At 39.2% G+C, this 21,949-nt stretch overlaps 1 protein-coding gene across 7 annotated transcripts in view; it reads right to left on the bottom strand.

Annotated features, from left to right (window-relative positions):
• Positions 1-1,579: 1,579 nt before the first annotated feature.
• LOC105232483 (laminin subunit alpha-1) overlaps positions 1,580-21,949 on the bottom strand; it is a 213,506-nt gene continuing 193,136 nt past the window's right edge. For 3 of the 7 annotated variants that reach the window (XM_049446855.1, XM_049446854.1, XM_049446856.1), the window contains exons 7-20: positions 13,189-14,548; positions 12,749-13,004; positions 12,287-12,683; positions 11,194-12,223; positions 10,882-11,078; positions 10,357-10,817; positions 9,535-10,293; positions 9,181-9,463; positions 8,965-9,115; positions 8,237-8,888; positions 2,707-3,325; positions 2,459-2,592; positions 2,151-2,382; positions 1,580-2,090 (exon numbers count right to left, since the gene is read on the bottom strand). In XM_049446855.1, the coding sequence (XP_049302812.1) occupies positions 1,936-2,090; positions 2,151-2,382; positions 2,459-2,592; positions 2,707-3,325; positions 8,237-8,888; positions 8,965-9,115; positions 9,181-9,463; positions 9,535-10,293; positions 10,357-10,817; positions 10,882-11,078; positions 11,194-12,223; positions 12,287-12,683; positions 12,749-13,004; positions 13,189-14,548 (6,686 nt within the window). In that variant the 3' untranslated portion in view covers positions 1,580-1,935. Of the gene's footprint in view, positions 2,091-2,150; positions 2,383-2,458; positions 2,593-2,706; positions 3,326-3,359; positions 4,615-8,236; positions 8,889-8,964; positions 9,116-9,180; positions 9,464-9,534; positions 10,294-10,356; positions 10,818-10,881; positions 11,079-11,193; positions 12,224-12,286; positions 12,684-12,748; positions 13,005-13,188; positions 14,549-21,949 lie in introns of those variants that run through there. The other 4 variants (XM_049446858.1, XM_049446859.1, XM_049446860.1 and 1 more) reach the window with 2 other exon arrangements.

The following is a 21,949-nucleotide window of genomic DNA, read 5'->3' as shown; positions in this document are numbered from 1 at the left end:
TTCACACTTCTTAGCAAGAGATTTGCTTATAACTTACATAAAAGCTCTATCGCAGCTTTCACACTTCTTTGTTAGTGATGTGCACACTACTTGTATAAAAGCTTAAAAAATTCTAATGAAAACCTCTAAAGAAACTTTCACTTTTCATCGCAAGTGCTTTAGTTACCACTTGTATAAAATCTTTAAGAGCCCTACTTAAGCTTTTACACTCCTTAGTAAGATATTTGCTTATAACTTACATAAAAGCTCTACTGAAGCTTTCACAATTCTTCGTAAGTGATTGGCACTTTTATATTTCGCTATAAATTTTTTGTTTGCTATTTTTAATTACACATTTGCATTAGTTTTCAAATTCCTATAGCATGTTCGTAAGCGTAAATGCATTATGGCAGTATCGTTCGTATTTAATCGACTCTTAAAAGTACACGAAGTATTGCTCAGAAGTCGAGGAGTGCAAATCTCAAGCAAGTTTTTGAAAAATGAAAACAAGTTAATTATTTACTTCATAAATGTTATGTGGTTTGAACCAGTTGCGACTTTTGATGTTTTGAAAACATAAAAGAAATCTCAAAAAAGGTGAAAAGTTGAAAGTGTTTGAGATTTTTCGAACATAGAAAGCATTCATTTGAATACTTTAAAAGCGTATGAATCTTTTTCTGCGAGTTTGCTTTTTTTTGCGAAAAATTTTTTAGAAAGCTTTGTTGTTATATAGTAATTCTTTTTCTGTGTTTTAAAAAATTATATTTTTTTCTCGAAAAGTAATTTTTTGTAATTTGTAATTTTTAAAATATTTGTTGTTATGATTTTTAGAAAAATTGAAAACTTTTTAAAAGGCTTTAAAGCTTCACAAAAAATTATGATGTAAAAAATTCTTTTTTTTTGAGAAGTTTTATTATTTTTGCTTCTTAGAAAATGTAAATTTTTTCGATAATTTTTTAAAAAAAACTTCTTATTTTTTCTCTAAAAAAAAGATTTTTAAACATACAAAAAGATTTTTCATTCAATTTTTTCGTCTGACAAAAACATTTTTGAGGTTATGACTTTTTTGAAAAATAAATTTTTTTCGATATTTTTTTTAAAGATTTGAATGAATTATTACTTTTTTGAAAAAATAAATTTTTTCTATAATGTTTTTTTTTTTGTTATAATAAACTAAAACTTTTCTCTCGAAAAAATATTTTCGCAACAGTTTTTTTGTGTTTTTGAAAATTAAATATTTTCCCGAAAATATTTTTTTTTTAGTTTTTAGAAAAATTGAAAACTTGTTCTTTTTTCGATAAAAAATATTTTAAAACAAGTAAAACGTTTTATAGAAAAATGATTTTTTTTTCTGACAAAAGCATTTTTTTTAATATTTTTGTTTTTGAAAATTAAATATTTTCCTGAAATTGTTTTTTTTTTTTTCATAAAAAAATTGAAAACTCGTTTTTGAACTTTTTTATGGGAAAATATTTTTTTAAAATAATTTTTAATTAATTATTAGTTTTTTTGAAAAATTAAATTTTTTCGATAATTTTTTTTTTTTGAAAAATTTCATTTTGATTTAAAGAATTTAAAATTTTTCTCTTGAGAAAAATAATTTCGAGACATTTCATTTTTTTTGTGCTGGAGAATTAAATATTTTAAGTAATAAAAAATAAAAACCTGTTCTTGATTGTGGTGCTTTGAGCAATTTTCTTTCAAAATAAACGTTCTTTACAATGATCATTGCAGCTCACACACACATACATATATGCAATAAGAACCCGGCGGTATAGGCAACACTCTAAAGTTGATGCCATAACTAGTCTATTTCGGTATGCTACTGGGCCACCAAAAGGCAGCAACGGTCTACTTAGCGTTGTCTAAATACTAAAATATTACACTGTGACCACTCTCACCTTAACTACTTCGCAAATACTTTACAATCACACATATTTACACACACCATCACAATCAGTTGTCCACGCCTGTGACCAGACATTCGCTCAGCAAAACATTATGCAGCTCGTCCATGTCGATCCAATCCCGTCGCTCCTGCCGTATGGACACATTGCGTATGCAGCCTTTGAAGTTTTCGCGTGCGAGCAGCGTGCCGCTGGGTGCGACTTCTGCAAAAAAAAAATATATTTTTTTAATTTTTGTATTCGCTTGCCAAAAAAAATATTTACCTGGTAGGCCGCCTATATAAAGCGCCGACTTCGTTTGTACTTTGCTGTTGTTGCGTTGCTGTGTCGATCGCGCTTTGGTGGTCGCCATCTGATCGATGCGTAATGTGATGTGTTCGTAATCGTAGAGCGCCGAAATGTTGTGCCATTTATTGTCGCATAAAGCGTATTTGCTGGGCAGTTCCGATTGTACGCGGAATGGCATGCCATCGCCGAGGTCGGTGGAGAAGATGATCTGCGTGAAAGCGTTGCCAGATTAATGTAAAAATATTGCTAAAATGTATTACACAAGTTTTGAGTCCAACACTTACATTGCCATTGTTGAGTTCTAATGAGAGCGCTGGAAAACCTGAGGGCTCCGAGATACTTAACAGTATACCGAAAAGTTCGGACGTGCGGAAGTCGAGCTCGAACTCCAAGTATTTGCCGACATGGAAGTTGCGCTCTGCAAAGGAGAAAAATTAGTCGGTAGTACACGCAGGATGTTTAAGCTTAAGTAAATTAATCATTTAAAAATTTCATTTAAGTAGACTTAAAATCCGAAATCACAAATACTCACTATATATCGCGTAGGCATCGCCGGGAAAGTATGCGCCCTTCTCCACTTTCGGAAAACACTGTCCGACATGCAGATGTTTGCCGGGCCGCGCCAGATCTTGCGTGCTATTATTTATGCTCATGCCTCGCAGACAACCTTTGAAGGCTTCCAGTCGTTGCAGCAACTCCGTTGGCAATTTAGGCACCTTCTCAGGCAAACCGCCAACATACAGCACATTTGTGGCCGCTATCTTCTTCGGCACCTTCATTTGCGCCGATGTCTTCTGATCAGTTTGTCCTATCTCCACCGACATGGTTACTTTACGTTCTTGACACAATATCGTCACATGATGCCATTCGCCATCGTCTAACTTTGCTGTCAATTTCAATTCTTCACGCCGACGTCCGCGCACTATCAACAGCAGTTGACCATTCTTGAGCAGCAGCGCTACATAGTGTTTATGCTTCTCCTTGCTGCCCGGTGCTAGGAAGATTAAACCGTTCGGATAGAAGGAGCGAAAACCGAAAGAGATGTGGAAATTGCGTTGCCAGAAATTGCGTTGTGGCACTTGTAGTTGGGCGTAACTGTGCGTTACATCACCGAATTTGAAGGCGCTCGGCTCGTACGAATAGCTGCCGACCTATGGTGGGCGTAAGCGCGTGCGAGAAGCAGAGAGAGAAAGAGAGAGAGTGGAGAAATACATATGTATTTGAGTTTGCGGTATTTAGGCGCGTTGAGGAAAGTCTTTGAAGTCAACACTTGCTTCAAAATTTTACAAAAATTAATTATTGATTGATGATTTTTGTTTCAATATGCCTTGTGAAGCTTTAAGCTCCAAATGCTAGCGGCGCTTTCATGAAAGTTTTAGTCGAAAGTGTGATTTTTGGTTTAGCAATGAATGACAGTTATATACAGTTAGCTAAGTGCCCAAATTAATGTCTGTTTTTAGTTAAACCAGTTACCCATTATTAACAGTCTTCATTCGATAATTTTTATACATTTAAACGCACCTTTACGCATCGCGCTTTTTTGTTAGTTTGAGCTTTTGCTTGCCTTGAAAGCGTTACGTTTTCAAATGGTTAGTGGTTAGCGTAAAATTTAGTGAAGCCGAAAGTTGAAGTGAATGTTGGTTAGTTTCCAAAGAAATAAAAAACCTTTTTCATGATTGTTTTTTGTTAAAAAATAATGCTTTATTAAAAATATGTAAATGAAAATTATTTTTTAAAATATTTTTTTTCTTTTATTACAACAACAAATTTTATACAATTCATTTATTTAAGTGCGTAGTTAATATTGGCGAAATGAAGTGAAAATGATTTTGCTTTATATAAAAGTAAATTTAAAATTATAAAATAAAATACAAAAGCTTAAACAAACACAAAAAGGCAATGTGATGAAGGTGAAATATTTTACAAAATATTTTATGCGCTTTTAGTTTGTGACGTCATGATAAGCTCGGCGTTTTTAAACGATTTTCGGTGAAATTAAGTAGAGTTTCGCACAAAATTTGGTGAAAATTTCACTTAAATACTAAATGAAGTTATTAATAATGATAATTAGAATATACATAAATACATATAGAAAAAGTTTGGTTCCTTTCAATGCTCAGTCCGTTCGTGACACGTGATAATATGGCATACCATGAAAATTTAATAGTAAACATTTGTGAATAATGAAAAATGTGTAGGTATTTACAAAAATAATTTTTTTATGACGTAGTACCGCAACCAAAAAGTTGTTTTTTAAGTGCCTTCAAAAATTTAATAATTTTTTACAAATATATAGTATAGTAATATTACAATATGGCCGCTGTTTTCATATAAATTTAACAATTTCGTTAGTGTTCTTAGCTCAATTTTTAGAAATAATAAATGTTCGTTGTGTTTAGGGTACTGAGTTTGGTTTTCACTAGACTCAACAACTAAAGTCCTATAAAATAAAAAGAAAAGTCAATAATAATGGGTTTTTTGATGACATGAGGCATGCAAGTAACTAACTACATAGCGTTGAAAATATAAGGCTGAGAGCGTAGTGAAGTGCAGAGTAATGGCCACCACTGGGCACAGTGAGGTGTAAACTAAGCAAGTGATGGCATAAAAGATAAAAAAAGATGAACAACTATGCCACTCATATGATGAGTTTATGTTTTTCAATAAAATGTCATACTATATTTTTGCGTTTAAAACTGTAAAATAACAATATTTCATTGGTCTGCAGTGCAATATGTGCTCAGCCTTATAAATACGAGACAATTTATGTTTGAGTACAAAAAATAATTTGATACCATTTTATTATGTTATTTATAGCATAAAAATTCTAGGATTTGAGATGTTAAATAATCACTTGTTTAGAACTTTATCTCCAGTAAACCTTAAAAATTCAACTTTTTGTAATAAGGAAAAGCATGCATGAAAAAAACTCAGTCTAACTTAACCAAAAAGAGACAAATGAAAAGGTTTTTCCATGAGAAATGAAGTCAGAGATGGTAAGTAAATGGCAAAGTTTTTATGACAGCTATGTGCTATAGTGCTTCGATCTGAAGAATTTGTTCACGGATTATATCCTTGTCTTAAATAACAATCCATGCCAAATTTTATGAAGATGCCTTGTCAAATGAAAACGTTTTCTATACCATGAACAATTCCGGTAAATGAGTAGCTCTTTGGGGAGAAAACGACGTACACAAAATTTTGGATCGAAATCTCAAAAACTGAGAGACTATTTCGAGTATATTTAGACGGATATGTCTAAATCGACCTCACATCCACCCTTTACGGTTGTGCATTGGGTTTGGGACCCGCTACTTAAAAAATGCCAGCCTCGGACGAGAGATTTCCCTTTTGATGACGACTATGGCAAACGTATTAATATTCCCTTAAATGGATAGATGCCGCTGCACAGCAGATTGATGAAGGGTGACATCATCGCCGTCCAGGAAATACGAGTAGTAGTGAGGCGAGTAGGTCCTTGCGGCGTTTACTACAGTGGCCATATAAAGGTGCGCAAATTCGATGTGGGATTCGTGGTGGGAGAGTGACTCCGTCACCGTGTCCTGGCATTCACGCCGGTAGATGAACCTCTAACATTAAAGCAAAGTTCTTCAACATATCCTTGTTTTGTCCCCGCGCCCCGACGGAAGTAAGAGAAGCCGAGTACGAAGAGCTTGACACGCAGGCCGAATACTCGAAAATTCTACGAAAAGAGGAGGCGACTAACAGAAGGTTTCAAGACCAGAGCATACTCATGTAGAACCTCATAAGTTCTAGTGATTGATGCCCCGAAAATACTGAAATTATGGAGGGAACATTTTCCCAATCGATGACGATGGATCAGATGTTTCATTGCCCGACCATGAAGAAATTCGAAGTTCTGAAGAACAAAAAAGCGGCGGGGAACGATGGATTGCCGAATATGGTCGGACGAAAGGATGGCCGACGATTGGAACTTAAGTGTGCTCTGCACACAACGTCAGCCTCGAAAACCAACGCAGAATAGCTCTTTCCAACAAGTACTACTTCGGAGTAAGTGGCAGTTGGAAGATTTATGAGCTGAATGAGATAAACAACGCCATTGACATATTTCAGAGATTAGAAGACAGCGGCTACGCTGGCTAGGTCAATGGATGGAAACAGTCCAGCTCTGAGAGTATTTGACGGAGTACTCGCTGGGGGAAGCAAAGTAAGAGGAAGACTCTTTTGAATAAATCAGGTGGAGAAGGACCTGGCTACAACGGGTAAGCGGTGTCTACGCCAATGCAGAAAAAGAAGGGTCTCCGATTTTTCCTTCTGGGTATTTCCCGTGGCAAACTTTTAATCTGGTCAGGATATAAAAATATTTCTTTTATAGACTTCGAGTTAACCTAGCAGCAGTAGAAGTAGGAATTTAACCCCACACTTATTTCTTTGGAGAGCAGTGAAAATATCACACTCGGTGGCCATGCTCTCGTTAAATATATGAGTTCTTACCAGACACTATAGTCAAAAATGGAAGTTAAAATTAATCGAAAAATGAGAGTTTATTAAAAATAACCCGTCGAAAGTAGTGGAGGGAATACGTGTATCTAACCTGCCAAAGCTCCTGAGCAGGCGTGGCAATAATGAATATCGGATAAGAGTGGTAAATAATTGTAGAAGAGAACATTTAAGAATTCTTAAATTTTAAATGTTCAACAGTTCGGCTTTTCAGATTTTTTACATCAAAATATTGTTATACAGCAGAAAAGCAAGGTGGTTCCGTGTTTGATTTGACTACAAGGTTAAATGAAAAAAGAGCTGAGTTGTTTAATCTTAACTTTTTTAACGGAACCGCAGCTTCAGAGAGTGGTGATAGGTGGCTTTAAAAAACTAGTTGAGAGTTTGAGTATTTTATGTAGTTAGTTGGGACTAGAGTTCAAGGAAATACTTTAGAATATGTGATATTCAACATTTAAAGCTTTAGGAATATAATTTATTTTCAAATAATAGTTTAAATGAATACTTATAATAACTTGAATTCTCAAAAAAATGGTCTATTGTATGTACCGATGGTATATTATGTACATTAGGGTGACTCAAAAAAATTTTTTTTTTTTTTTTCAATTGGTACTCGAAAAAATAGGTTCCTAGACACCTCTAAGAAAGCCTCTCCAAATATGAGATTTTAATTGTAACGGGAAGGTCCTCCGCCTAACGGTTTTCTATTTTTTCTTATTATCAGATAGAAAAATTTATATCTCGCTTCCAACTACTTGAAAAAATATCTTGTTAATTAGGTTTTGTAGGAAATTGAATGCTCTAAAATATGGTCTCTTATGATTTTTTCGTAAACCCAACCGTTTAAAAGATATTAACGGTTGAAATTTGACTATTTTTGGAAAAATTCTTTATTTCTTATTAATTTTATAACTCAATGAAAAAAAATTATTATGAATGATGAAACTCATAGTTTTGTAGGAAATTTACTGCTCTATAAAAATGGTCTACTGTAATTTTTCGATAAAGTTAAGCGTTTACGAGATATTCATCGTCAAAAATCTTTTTTTTTTCGTTTGGTACTCTGAAAAATAGGTTCCTAAGCACCTCTAAGTTAGCCTCTCCAAAAACCTATTCGTAATAATTTTTTTTCATTGAGTTATAAAATTATTAAGAAATAAAAAATTTTCCCAAAAATAGTCAAATTTCAACCGTTAATATCTTTTAAACGGTTGGGTTTACGAAAAAATCATAAGAGACCATATTTTAGAGCATTCAATTTCCTACAAAACCTAATTAACAAGATATTTTTTCAAGTAGTTGGAAGCGAGATATAAATTTTTCTATCTGATAATAAGAAAAAATAGAAAACCGTTAGGCGGAGGACCTTCCCGTTACAATTAAAATCTCATATTTGGAGAGGCTTTCTTAGAGGTGTCTAGGAACCTATTTTTGCGAGTACCAATTGAAAAAAAAAAGAATTTTTTTTGAATCACCCTAATGTACAAAATACCCAATCTCTACAGGAAATGAAAATTGCATCAACTACAGTATCAATAGCATCCTCTACCCACTACGGAATAAAAATCAACAGCACTCACCCTTAAACATCCCTCAGGCGATGCGGTAAAGCTTTTGCCAATCATCGGCTCAGTTTTAAGCAGTACATCGATAAGTCCATTTACAGTACCCATTGGTGGGCCGTTTCGACCGATTTGCACGTTCGAGAAGGCCACCGCCTGATTCAAGTTGACCGTATGGTTATTGAAGACCACATCGCGTATGGCGCCCTCTAGTTTGATAAAGGTAGGTGCCAGAGGTGTGAACTCCTCATAAGGTGGCGCACCACCAATATAGAGACCACCAGCGTCACGTGGCATGCTGACAAGTGTGGGTGCCCCGGTTAGGCTTTTCGTGTCTTGCAACTCATCATCAACCATCAGTTCGAATTTGCGACCAGTTTTAATTAAATTCACCACATGGAATTCACCATCGTTTAGAGTGTTGTTCGAAATAATTTTCAAAAGACTGCGTCCGGAGTTGATCCATACTTGCAGATGACCATCGATTAAGCTGATCGAATAGTTGCCCTTGATGTCTTTGTCGTCGTAGTCCTCAGCAACTTCGGGTGGATAGGCGGAGAGTAAGAGTAGGCAATCGGATTGTAAGGTGCGGAAGACGAAACCGGTGTTGGCGCGCTTGCGTAGTGACTGGGAGGGTAGCTCGATGTAACCCTGACCCGTAAAGCCGGCTCTGAAGAAGAAGAAGAAGTAAATATGTTTTAAATTTATAGTTTCATTTTTTAAAGGTGTGTTCCGATCCTACTTACTTTGTTATAACTTCCTTGCAAGATGGCTCTACGCCAAAGTGTGTTGAGCCCTCCAGTGGATCGTAAGTTTCTCTGTTGACTTGCACGTCCTTCATACATCCCAAGAAGGGATTATCCGCACCAGGTGCCTTGGAGGTACCCGATTTGAAACCTAGTTAAGGGTGTTAGACCATATATTTTAAACTATATTTTTTTTTTTGAGATTTCTTTGTTTACCTGGCGGTACACCACCCAAATAGTATATCGGCTTCGACAAATCCGGCAACATGTGACTCTTTATGGGCACTGTGGGCGAACCAGTGATGGTACGTTCGTTGTCCACGCGTAAGATACCGTTCTCAGTGCCGCGTCTCGGCACGAACTCACGCGCTGCCTCAATCTTGACCCATTTACCCGTGTTGTATTTGTTGGTGGTGTTTATTTCCAATTTCGCCTCATCGCCGTAATCAATGCGGAACATAATGCGACCACGACTGAGCGTCACCGACACCGAGCGATTCTGGAAATTAACAGAAGTCCCAAAAAAAAAAAATTATTTAAAAATTTGAATCTGAGCGTTAAACCACTTACATTCTTATCATCAACCGCCAGGAATAGCAGCGCATTCTCATCCAGTGTCTTGAAGGTCATTTGTAGCGCAAACAAATTCATACGATAGGATCTCAAACGTGACTTCTTCACCTCCGCATAACCCACGCCATTGAAGTGTCTTGCTATGGAGGTCGATGTGGATTCCTGTGCACCAGTAATTGCGCCACCACAACGCCCCTCACTAGTGATAAAGTTCCATATGCCCAAGGGACGATTGTCTACCTCTACGTTATGCACGACAACATTGAGACCCGCACTTTGTTGCATCTCCTTCTGTGACATATCGCTCGGATAGCCGCCGAGGTGTATGCGTTCGTTGGGCGTTTGGAAGAAGCGCGTATAGCCAGCGTCGGTATTACCAGTCACGGCTTGACCGGGCACCAATGCGCCATAATTATTCATGCGCCGTACCAAAAGACTACCTATGTTCAGCGTGCGATTCGCTTCCACATGATACCAGGCGTCGTCATACTTGGGATCACGTGTTTGCACTTCCAGTGGATGTGTAATGATGGTGGTGGTGCCGCCAAGGTTCCACACTAGACGTACATGGCGCTTGTAGAGTTCGAGTGCGATATAGCGACCATCGCTGCCTTGTATGTGCAACAGTGGCGAATTGCCGTTACGATTGGGCAGCGCAAATGAGATTTTTATGGTGTTCGAAGTGGAGAGTCCATATAAGGTGGGTAGATAGGTGCGCGAGCATTTCGGATTCAGCGATTCCAGTGAGATTTTAATCTGTAAAGTAAAACGGTTTGAGTTAGCAAGTGTTGTGGTCAGCGTATTCGCAACACAACTTACGCCCTCGGCTGCATGTCGCGCTTTGGCGATTATGTCGCGCAATTCCTGCACTTGACTGGACATCGTATTATTCCATTCATCGAATTTCGCTTTCTCCTTCTGCGCTTGTTCCTCCACATACGAGAGCGATATGTTCGCCAGCCGTATATTGGTCTTAGTGAGCGATATATTCTCCTCGGCGCGTCCTAGCTTGATCTCCCAATCCGGTTCTAAGATGGCGAACTTTTCGCGTAACTTGAGGATTTCCTCGTGCAACCGTCTCGCCTTTTGCAGTTCGTGCCGCATTTCATTGCTAATATTCTTCGCCAGGTCTATGCTCTCCAAAGCCAACCGACGCGCTGAATTGTTAGCCGCCGCATGTAAATGCGCTGAGACGTTGTTGGTGCGTGTGCCCGCGTCGTAGATCGTAGTTTTGATGCTGTCCACTTTGTCTTCGTGTATTTGGAGTTTTTGCTTGAGCGCTACGTGGAGTTAGCGTCGTTTAGTGTATTGTGAAGCTCAATTATATTTCACTTTTATACTCACCATTGGTGCGCTCCATCTCGGCAAGTGCTTCTTTTTGTAGTGCTCTAGATTTGTTTAGTGATACCTCAGCGCGCTCGATCACAGAGCCACCGTCGTCGGGATAGAGTCTTCTTTGTGCTTCCCAAACACGTGCTTTGGCTTCCAGCGAGGCGCGTCTTGCAGCGTCAATGGCATCGGATATGTTCTTATGCGCGGAACTGTTTTTGGTATGAAAATGGTAGATGAGATTTTTATTAAATATGAAATAATTGATTCTCTTAGAATATTTGAACTGAAGTCTCGTTTACTTGCTTCCAAACTCAACCAACTTACCTTGCTAATAACGCGATTTTCGCACCGTTTCTCGTGGGTTGAAACTGTCTGGCATACTCATTCGAACGCTCCATCAATCTATCGGCATGCTTTTGTGCTTTCGGCAGCCAATGCTTGCGCACCTCACGCTGTAAGCCCTCACTATCATCCATTGAGATATTCAATTGTTCATAGAGTCTATCAATCGTATCGGTCACACCTGTCAGCTGCTCTTGTTGTGCCCAATTCTGCTCGACCAATAAATTTGTGCGCGGTATTAAGCTCTGATTCAAATAATCCATGACATCAGCGCCCAGCTCATTGATTTTGCTATAATCTTCCGCAACATGATTGCGCAAATTCAGCACATGCTCCAAAGTGTCTTCGATCTCGCTTTGCATTTCCACCGTTCGATCGACGTGTAGACGCATATCGGATATGCGAACATTGCTTTGATTCAGATCACGCCAAAACATTTCGACACGCGCTTCCTGATCGAATGCGGCGTCCGATGCGTTACCGAAGTGATAGTAGAAGTGCCAAGCGCATTGCGTGGAGTTGCGTATGTTCTTCACGGTTTCCTCGTGTTGTCGTATGGAGGCCAAATAGAAACGCGCTTGCTCTAACGCCATCGGTAGACTCATGTGCTGCTCACTCTTACCGTAATTGTTAAGCGTGAAAATATATTGTAAAATATCAGGACGAAGCGCGCCTATATCCACGTAGAGGGTGGTCACATCATTTCGCAGTTGGCTCACAGCTTCTTTGCGTTTGGTCGCAGTGGCCAGCGCTTTGCGTGACTGAAATTTATTATTTTCGGCGTGCGAGTCGATCTTCAGCAATTCGTTGACATCATAGCTTCCCAACAATTTGCGCGCATTCGTGTAGTCTTCGTAGTGAATTTGTAGCGTATTGTAGTCGCGCTCGTAGTCGTCTACTTTCAGATAAGGCGCTGGTATGCCCGTCATATCCATATTGTGCAGACCGCGTCGTAACTTATTGCTTATCAGCTCGATGTAGTCCAGCAGCAACAGCGTGCAATTGTCACATACTGAAAGTGGAAAGACATAAGTAAAAGAAACCCATGTGAACTCTTTCACAACAAATTACTCACTTCTACAGCCGCGATCTTCCAGATGGCTGCGTTCCGCAATGCAACGGTCGCACTTCAGACCAGTCACACCTGGTCGACACTGACACTGCCCAGTTTGACTGTCGCAGTCGTCGTTTGTCGATCCATCCAGATTGCAGTTACATGGCTGACAGGTGCTATTCGGATAAGCCAGTGGATTGCCGAAATAGCCAGTGCGACACTGATCACACAGTTTGCCGGTGTAACCGGGTTTACAAACACAACTAACCTCACCCTGCCAGACATTACAGCCTTTAGCGAAATTACGGCTAGTCTCCGGGCAGGGACACGACTGACAGCCGTATGGCGAATTCGGATCGCCATAATAGCCATCAGCACATTGTTCACAATGGCCACCGCCTGTGTTATCCCGACAATTCTATGAAGTTAAGACATAACGAAATGAGTTTTCAGTCCACAAATACACCAGAGTTCAGCGCTTACCAAACAAATGCCCGTCTCACGTTGGCATTCATTGCTCCGTCCGTTACAATGACAGGGTACAACACGTCCTATGAGATCCTCTATGAAGACGGTATCGATTTCAGTGACATTGCGATAACGGTAAAAGCCTTTGCCAGGATCTTGACACGAGAGCCCATCATAACGCTTCGGGCATTTGCAGTGCTCGACACCTTTGGCGATCATATTCGTGGAACCGTAAACATAAATGGCTGAGTCCATGTGAACGTTGCTCAGTCTGAAATTGAATAAGGGAGGTAAGAAATTGTGGGTATAGTGAGGACTAGGTTCAATGAACTAGGTACTAAGAAAGTGTTTCAGTTCAGACCAAATGCTTTGGTTAAAAAGCTCTTTGGTTGGAGTTTGCTCACAGAAATATAGATCAAGCTTATCCAAAGAATGTTCTTTACTTTCATACTCACACTACTTCAGTGAAGTCGGCGAATGCCGAGGCGCGTACAAAGATATGCCTCACATTCTGCAGCGCTGCCATCAATGTTGCACGATCCACCGTTTGACTGTTGTGATGAAACTTCCACTCGGACTCGTGAAGAGGCACTTTGTAGGTCACATTGAGCGCATACTCGTAGTTCTCATACTCGTAATAGTCGAGCACCAACTTCTTGTGCGAATGTATCTGCACTAGCGGGAAACGTGAGAGCACATTGCGTTCCAGTGGCCGATTCGCGCCTTCGATCAGAAGCGTAAAGTACAAGTGACCACCATAGCTGCTGGTGCGATCACCGTAGAATTGCGGTGGCAGTTGAAAGTAGAGTGGATGAAAGAAATTCGTGTACGCGCCGATTGAGACATTCCCCGTGGAGCGTGGTATCAAATTCAGATCGTTGAGCAGGTGTATTTCGGCATCTTCGCGATAGCTCTTCGCGCCCGCCATCTGCACAACAACAATATACTCATACTCGGTATTCGTAACGTATTGTGGTCGTATATATTGCACGCTCAGGTTGCGTGCCTCCGCCATGCGTATATGTCCCCACGACCATTCGCTCTGCACACACTCACTCGAACGACCAAAGCAGAAGCAACGCGTACAACCTTCCGGGTTGAGCGCCGACAGACCAAAGGTTGATTTCATGCACGTGTCACATTTGAGTCCAACCACCAGCGCTTTGCACGGACACTGGCCGTTCGCATCGCAAGTGATCGAGCCATCTGCGTGCACAAACGAACCATCCACATTGCAATTGCAACGCCTGCACTCCGGATAACCAAAGTAACCAATTGCACACGTGTCACACTGCCGGCCCGCATAACCCTCACGACACTGGCACTGGCCGTTCAACGACTCACACAGCTGGCCGATTGATCCGATACGATCGCAGGCACAATTGCGACAACCAAGACGCGGCTGCCAACCCCAAGTACCGGCCACACATTGTGCACAACCCAAGCCGCGACTGTTCGGCGGACAGATGCAGCGACCATTCAACGGATCACAAACTTGTCCTTCGCCCGCGCACTGCTTACAACGTTGACAACCGTCGCTGGAGAAGCCGTAAAAACCGTCCGTACACTCATTGCAATGTTGACCGCCTACACCGATCTTACAATCACATTGGCCCGTCCACGGGTTGCATTCGTGGCTACGCGAACCGGCCGGATCGCAGCGACAGTCATGACAGCCGACGCCTTGCGTGAGGTTCCAATGACCTGATTTGCATTTGTCGCAGCGCCGGCCGGTAACGTTGGCCAGACAGGCACATTGACCGGTACGCTTGTCACATGAGCCGGCGATGGCGCCGATCGGGCTGCACTGACACTCTGCAAAGATACAAAAAGAAAGAAATAAAAGTATAGTATATGAAAGATTTGGCGTGCTTACGATAAGTGAGTATTAATGAATGGTCCGGCTTGGCCTGGAGATGAATGAACTGCATGACAGTGAGAGAAGAGAAATAGCAGCACACAAAGAGGGGGCGGCAGCTTTAAGACATTGGAAGATTTATGGCGATAAAAATGCGGAAATGAGTTTGATGCATCAAAGCGCAGATATTTACAATTTACATTTTTTAGTTGGCGAGATTGATGACGCACTAGGTTGGACTTTTAGGACCAGTTTCAAAAAAGTTCGCTTAAAGAATAATAAGAAATGATGACGGTGTTGCTTTGAGGAAGCATCACGATGTTCGCAATCACGTTTTAAATTTGTTTCTACGCTGATAAAAATCAATACAATCCTAAAACCCACCAAACAAGTGGGCACGGCAGAGTTCATTACAAGCCAAAAAAGACAAAAAAGAAGGGTATTAACAAAGCCCGCAACTAGTGCCGCTGGCAAGATTGCTATTTCGCTTACAATCAACAGCCGTTACAAGTTCTCAAGTAACGAGGTTGCAAATATACACAATGAGCACAATGTCAATAAGAAGAGGGAAAGAAGCTCCAGCTGAAGAGGCGGCGTGTGGCGCACTGCTCCAAAACTGGTCGGTTTATTTGCATACTTTACTTTTGTAAAAGTGTCTGTCTCATTACAAAGTGGAGACAACGCTTAGCCTTCAATAAGAATAGCGACAAATTGAAAGCCAGACTTACAAGCAGGACAGACAGACGACCGACTCGATTGCGGCGGCAGCGGACACAACGGCGGCGATGAGCCGCTGCGACATACAGACAACTCTACGCAGACAGTTAACAGGCAGGTAGACATGCCTTTGCATATATTGTATATATGTCTGCAGTCTTCTTGGTAATGATATAAAAAATTAAAAGTCAATTTTTGCCAGACGCCAAAAGCAATAAAACAAGTGGTACGTCGATTTTTAAGACTTTTTTAGAGTTGACAAAATGTTTTGAGCTTAGGACATGCGTCGCGACGTGGCCTAAGGCGCTACATGAGCTAAATGACACAAAATAAGAAGAAAATAATAAATATATTTGCAATTTGAGTTTAAGCGAAGATACTGTCAAAATTACTGGAGGCCATAGACGGTCGATTAAGTGAGGGGCCAATTACGAAATTTAGACACGCATGACAGTCTCTGCGGAAATTAGGTATTTGCGATTATAAGTTCATTTCAGTTCGTTGAATACCTGTAATTCTCTACAGGTAAGTAGTATAAGTCTTGAAAGTCAATAGGTTTTAGAAACTTCGCACCCACTTGATGGATGAGGGCGCTATATGCCATACAGCCAACGCAGATCCACATTGAACTCCAAATACGAATCAAAAATACCGTCGCAAATCTATAAAGCGCCTAGAGCCAACCATAAATTTATTGATTTAGCTAATATCTACTTCAGCAAATTCGCCGTGTTCGTAGAAAGTATGGCGTAAGCTGGGCAATGCTTGAATGTTTCCACCTCATCCTCCTTACTGCAACTTTGAAAAGTTGTGTTCTCTAAACTTGGCCTGCCAAACACATTATCGAGACTATCGTATTTTTTATAGGTTTTCTCTATAACTTTGGGATTGGGGGTAGGGATTGCCATTCCCTATAATCCTGTTAGGTTAGTTAAATAGGATAATATTTCTGAGACCACGAATAATCCCACTGCTAGACGTTTGTGCCCAAAAGTCCTAAGGACGTATCAAAAATACCGTCGTAAATCTATAAAGCGTGATTATTGAGCTAATTAATATATACTTCAGCCAATTCGCCGAGTTCCTAGAAAATATGGCAACCAAGATGCTTCAACCTTAGTCTAGCAAAAGCTGGACAATGGAGGAGAAAGTGCCTGTGTATTTCCATCTCATCTTTTTCACTGCAACTTTGACAAGTTGCGTCCTCCAAAATCTTTAGCTTTACTGCGTTAATACCAATGGGCATTCCTAAGCATAATCGCTTTGCTCTATAGGCTTTTGAAAAGTCTGAATCTTGAAGCTCATGATCTCGACGACATTTGGTTTCAACAGGACGACACCACTTCCTCCACATCACATTAGTCAATGGATTTATTGAGATACTCGTAACACTTCGGTGAGCAGATAATTTCACCCTTTGAGCAAAGGTCTCAAAAGGTGGTATTCATGCCACGAAAAATTATAATAAATAGTTTTAAGGGAATTTGAGGTCTACTAAGTGATATTGTGTCTACTTTCCTATTCTTTTTACAAACAACTACACTATTTCACAATATATGCATATTACTTACGTAATTGCAAATGAATGAACATCGGAAATCGAATTCTTAAGCAACACTAAGCAGGTCAGTTAAGGCGACTCTTTACTGCGCATGTTCGACGGCTTCAAAACGAGATGGGCAAGTAAACAAACCATTTGAGTGCAAAAAAAGACAACAAACTTAATGAATTTTTAATTCATATATCCCAAATGTATGTACCGTATTTCAGTGTATATACATATATGCGTGTGTATATATATAAAATAGCATTAAAATTGCAGTGAGCAGCATACAAAAATTGTAATGGTTTTCAGCTTGAATAATGTGGGTCGCAAGTTGGCGTTGGTTGGCCTACGCCCACATTCACACACTGGCGACGGGGCGCATACCCTAGTATATATATGCACATGCACATATACATATGTACATATGGAAATTACACCAACACACGCGCTAACTCAGGTGAGACTGGCTCTTTTTCCGGACGCCCCAGCAGCCAGCCGCCAAGGAAACTGACAATTGCAAATTGTGAATGGTTTGTTGGTTGGGCGGCTTGCGAGTGCACCGAGTGTATGTGTGTGTGTGTCTGATTGAGGATGTGTTTATATGTTTGCGCGTATGCAGATTTGAGTATGTGTGTAGGAGATTTTGAAGATTTCATTCATGAAAATCACGTGTTTGGGCGGCAGCAAGCCGTAATGGCCAAAAGGAGTTTGTCGCTTGAGTATCGCGAGCGTATACTATCTATAGTTGTAGTTGTAGCCATTAATGGTTTGTTACTTTTAGCTTGTAGGTTGGAAGGAGGCACAAGAGTGGTGTACGTATGTGTGTTGCCAGTTTTATGTTGCAAGCAAATTTTCATGTGGGCTTCATTGAGTGATTCTACGTTGAATGACTGACTGTTCGCTGCAGTAGATGCTATGTAGGCATATAACTGCTTGTAAGACACGCATGCGCATTGCCGGTAATCACTTCAATTTACATTTTTATATTCTTTATTATATTTACACAGTTTGTCTTTGCGTCCACACATGTCCTCGCCGTAAAGCCTTAGGCATTTCCATAATTTCGTTTGTTGTCACTCAATCGGTCATTGCTTATATATGTATATGTATATAAGTCTATTCAATTGCATTCACTTAAGTGGCTCCCCAATATTATCGCTGTAATATATTTTTTGTTGTTGTTTTAATATTTTTATGAATGAGTTGCTCGGCTATAACTGCGTAAGCGATGTCTACGTCAATAAAGAAGAAGAAGAATGAATGAGTTGCTAGTGGCGCGATTTGTGCAGACAGTGAATGAAAGATTCAAGTATGTGTTGACTACCATGGCGGCTATATTTATTAGACTGGATAATTAAGACGGATGTTCAACGCAATGTAAGTGGCTCAGAGCATTAAATGCAGAATGAGTAGATTGATTGTATAGCAAAGCATTAGAAAGTTGTGTAAGAAAGAAATATTGTATGGAAAAGTAAACATGAAGGTATGATACATAGTCGTAGATGCTTTGTTTCGAAAAATTCCAGAAAAAATTGTATACAAAGTTACATACCAACTGATCAAATTTGATCCGGACTGGTCCATGTAAACTGCAGGCGCAAAAAAAAATCAATAAAAACGGGTTTGAATCGACTCAAGACATTTGGGTTAATATTTTGGGTATAAAGTGTGTCAACGTATCAAAAGATCTGAATCTGTTGCAAAAACGACGTCGAGTAGAGGTCGCGAAGGATGCTCTTAGTCAAGGTTGTATAGCGAAGGGCGAAGTGCCACAATTGCCCCGCTTTTGCTTAACTGAGATTGAGATTATCTTGGTAGACACATTTTTGGAGAACCTAACGAAGTGGCAGGGATTGAGATTATTCGACTTAATAAATTTGTTGTAAGCTCAAAATGTTATTCTCCACCATTTCATTCAGATTCTAACGCAAAAGTAAATAATAACTGACCATTAAGTCTTTTCTAGATTAAATACTATCTGATCAAAATTGACCCGGACTGGAAAAAATACGTTTTCACGCATTTTAATATAAACCTTTATATTCGACATCAGAATAGGCTTCTGAGCCAATACGATTAATTAAAATTTCCAACTTCCATACCCAGCCTCAGCTGGGATAGTCTTCACTGCCTTCGACGAATTTTGGTTTTTTCGACCGTTTTATGAAGAGTTTTTGGGTAACATAAAGAACAAATATTTGTCTATGTGAGTTCTATTGATTTTCGATTAACCTTACGGCCTAACCTAACTTAGAGGTCGCGAAAGCAACGCTTGACAACGTAGATGGGGAGAATACATTTATTAAACTTATAATAAACCGAAATCGTAAAAACCAAAATTCGGCGAAAGCACTGAAGACTATCGCAGCTGAGGTTTGTGATTAATCGTACTGTCTTATAAGCATATTTTGAAGGCGATATTAAAGGATTGTATTAATTATTATTATTTTTTCCAATCCGGGTCAATTTTGATCAGATCGTATTTAATTCAGAAACTCAGAAGTCAGACTTAATGGTGAGTTATTACCTACTTTGGCTAGGATCTGGATGAAACGCTGGAGCTGTACAATAATATTTACACGGCTGACAGGAATATTAGATCGTCCATGAACCGGAACAAGAGATCGTGGATAGAGTGATCCATATTTTCTCAGGTCTATTATATTAATACTTTTCCTTAGAGCTTTTCTTTTTTCTAATTTTTCACTCCTATTTCTTATATTTCTGTTATGTTATTTCGGAATCTCTTATGAAGAAAGTCACACTGTTTTTTGGACGGTTAAAAATCCTGTTCCAAATCTCTCTACTCCATGGGAATTTATTTCGTGCTTAATTTATTTAACTGAGAGACTGATTATTTAGTGCACAGCCTTTAGGACTTGGTCGTTTTATAATAGATATCTATATGCATATAGTTGACAAATGAAGGCTACTATGTTTTGAAGAAATTCTTATTCTTTTCCAAGTGTCTAAGCAAATTTCATATTAAATGTTCAAGAAAAGGCATTCTGGAATTTTTTTTTGTATTATTGCAGATTCTAAATTATTATGATCGATTTCAATGTGAAAATGTTGTCGAATGAGTGCTGTGCTAAGATAAGTACGATGCTTTAGCCTTTAGGCTTTCTGCCGCAGGAGTTACAATGTCACCTATTCCTGAAATGATCAGCTTTTGTAAACTCATTGCCAGTATCTCACGGCGAACTTTACATGTTTTTAGATAAGTGTCTGGTATCATAATAAGCGAGGGTTTTAGAAGACGTAGGAAGGTAGGTGGACGTTTGACAACCCACCGAAGTCTTTAGGAGGCCATTGTGAAAGCACCGGAACCACAATCCACTCACTTTGTTATGTCTTGTTTGAGCCACTCTGTACTTCTGATGAATTTCACAAGTACAAAAAGTTCTATCTGTGCAACCTCCAAGATCTCGTCAAGAAACCCTCGACCTATTGCGTTTATTTTCCTATATAAAGCCTAGCTTTCGCAAATAAGACTTTTTATAGTCTCTTCTTCTTCCACAATGGTTGGTCGTTGTAATGTGTTCCCAGTCTGCTGGCATATCTGGCATAACATAGTAGTATTGGGAAACGTAGGTATCTTTTTAAACTACTTATGGTGCTGTGTTTCTTCTTGAAACTGGTACCAGCAACTGCTACAAAACAAAATAACCGATTTTGCTAAAACGACAGATTTGTTCTTCGTTTGATCGACTTTTCTTGCTTTTTCCTCGAAGTATTTGGTTTTGGTTTTTCGTCATTTGATTAACTTATTTTGTTAAGCAATAATGAATATTCAAATATATTTAATATATGCATATAAAATGCGCAATAACAGCGCTAGAGCGTCGTAATTGCTCTCGGTAGCAGCGGAACTACGCTACGCCTGCGCACAAAGTCGAGTTCAGTCAACTCGTTTCGATACTCTTTGACTCGCTTCATTTTTTGTGTGTTTGTCATATTTTCCGTAATATTTTGCCTATTGCTTGTTGAGTAATTTCAATATGCAATTTGTTGCCGCCAAGTTGTTTGTTGTTGCAAAGATTTTTGTTTTTTTCGCTATTCATCGGCGCTATGTCTTCAAATCTCTGACTTTTTAATTTTCCACACATGTGTTGTCATTTATAATGTGATTTTTTAATTCACACACATACATATATATGAGGCATGTACATGTATATACATAAATTTGTAATGTTTCCTTGTTGCACATTCACGCACATACACACTCGCACATCAGGTTTATGCGTTCGTTTGTAATTGGCTTTATTTTAAGGAAGCGTGGGTTTGTTTATTGACATTTTTTCGTTGTTGTTTTTTACTAACAACAGTTTTCGGTTATTTCTGCCAGCGCTTAGTTGACTGGCCGGGCCGGAGTTGCCATTAGTTTTGGCTTGTTTTTGAAATGAGCACGTTTCGCTTAGCAAATTAAAAAAGTATTGAGCTCTAGTACAAATACATACATATACCTATAATATATGTACATATATATACATACATATATCAGCTGTTAGTTAAAATTGCGAATTAAATAGTGTGGGCGCAGCTGCACCGGAGGCGGCTACCGGCTCGCTTGCTGCTGCCTTGCCTTCCCAAAATAAATGTTGGTCCACAGATGACTGGACATTTTCATTTTCAAAACCACATTAGCGAGCAATTTCGAAATACAGTTATGTGCAGTTCCACATTTGTGTACATTTGAGTAACCAATTACTTTGCGTAATGAGTAATTGATAGCGCTGCTACCTTGATTGCTTAATTTATCAAGAGCTTTAGATTTATTTAGTTAAATTCATTTTGCTGGCTTTAAAACTAAACTCAGAGCGTAATTTGCAAGAATATTGGTAATGAAATCATAAAATTGGGACTTTTAGTTGATATTACCAAGCGAAGACTTTTTTTTGGGGTCCAGTAAGTTGAGCCGCCTCAAGGTTAGATAACTATAAGCCCCAATCACATAAGTCTGATGAAATTTGATCGACAGTTTTCGACTCGGTACATAATGAATAAACCAAACACGTCTGGGAATATCGCCTAAAAATTGGCTGTTGCTACTTCGAGATTTAGAACACCAACAGAAAAACTACAGTTGACCAAA

This window comes from Bactrocera dorsalis, chromosome 1, assembly GCF_023373825.1.
Source record: "Bactrocera dorsalis isolate Fly_Bdor chromosome 1, ASM2337382v1, whole genome shotgun sequence".
NCBI lineage: Eukaryota > Metazoa > Arthropoda > Insecta > Diptera > Tephritidae > Bactrocera > Bactrocera dorsalis.
Note: the sequence above shows the minus strand (reverse complement) of the source record. Positions and strands in the feature narration are given on the sequence as shown.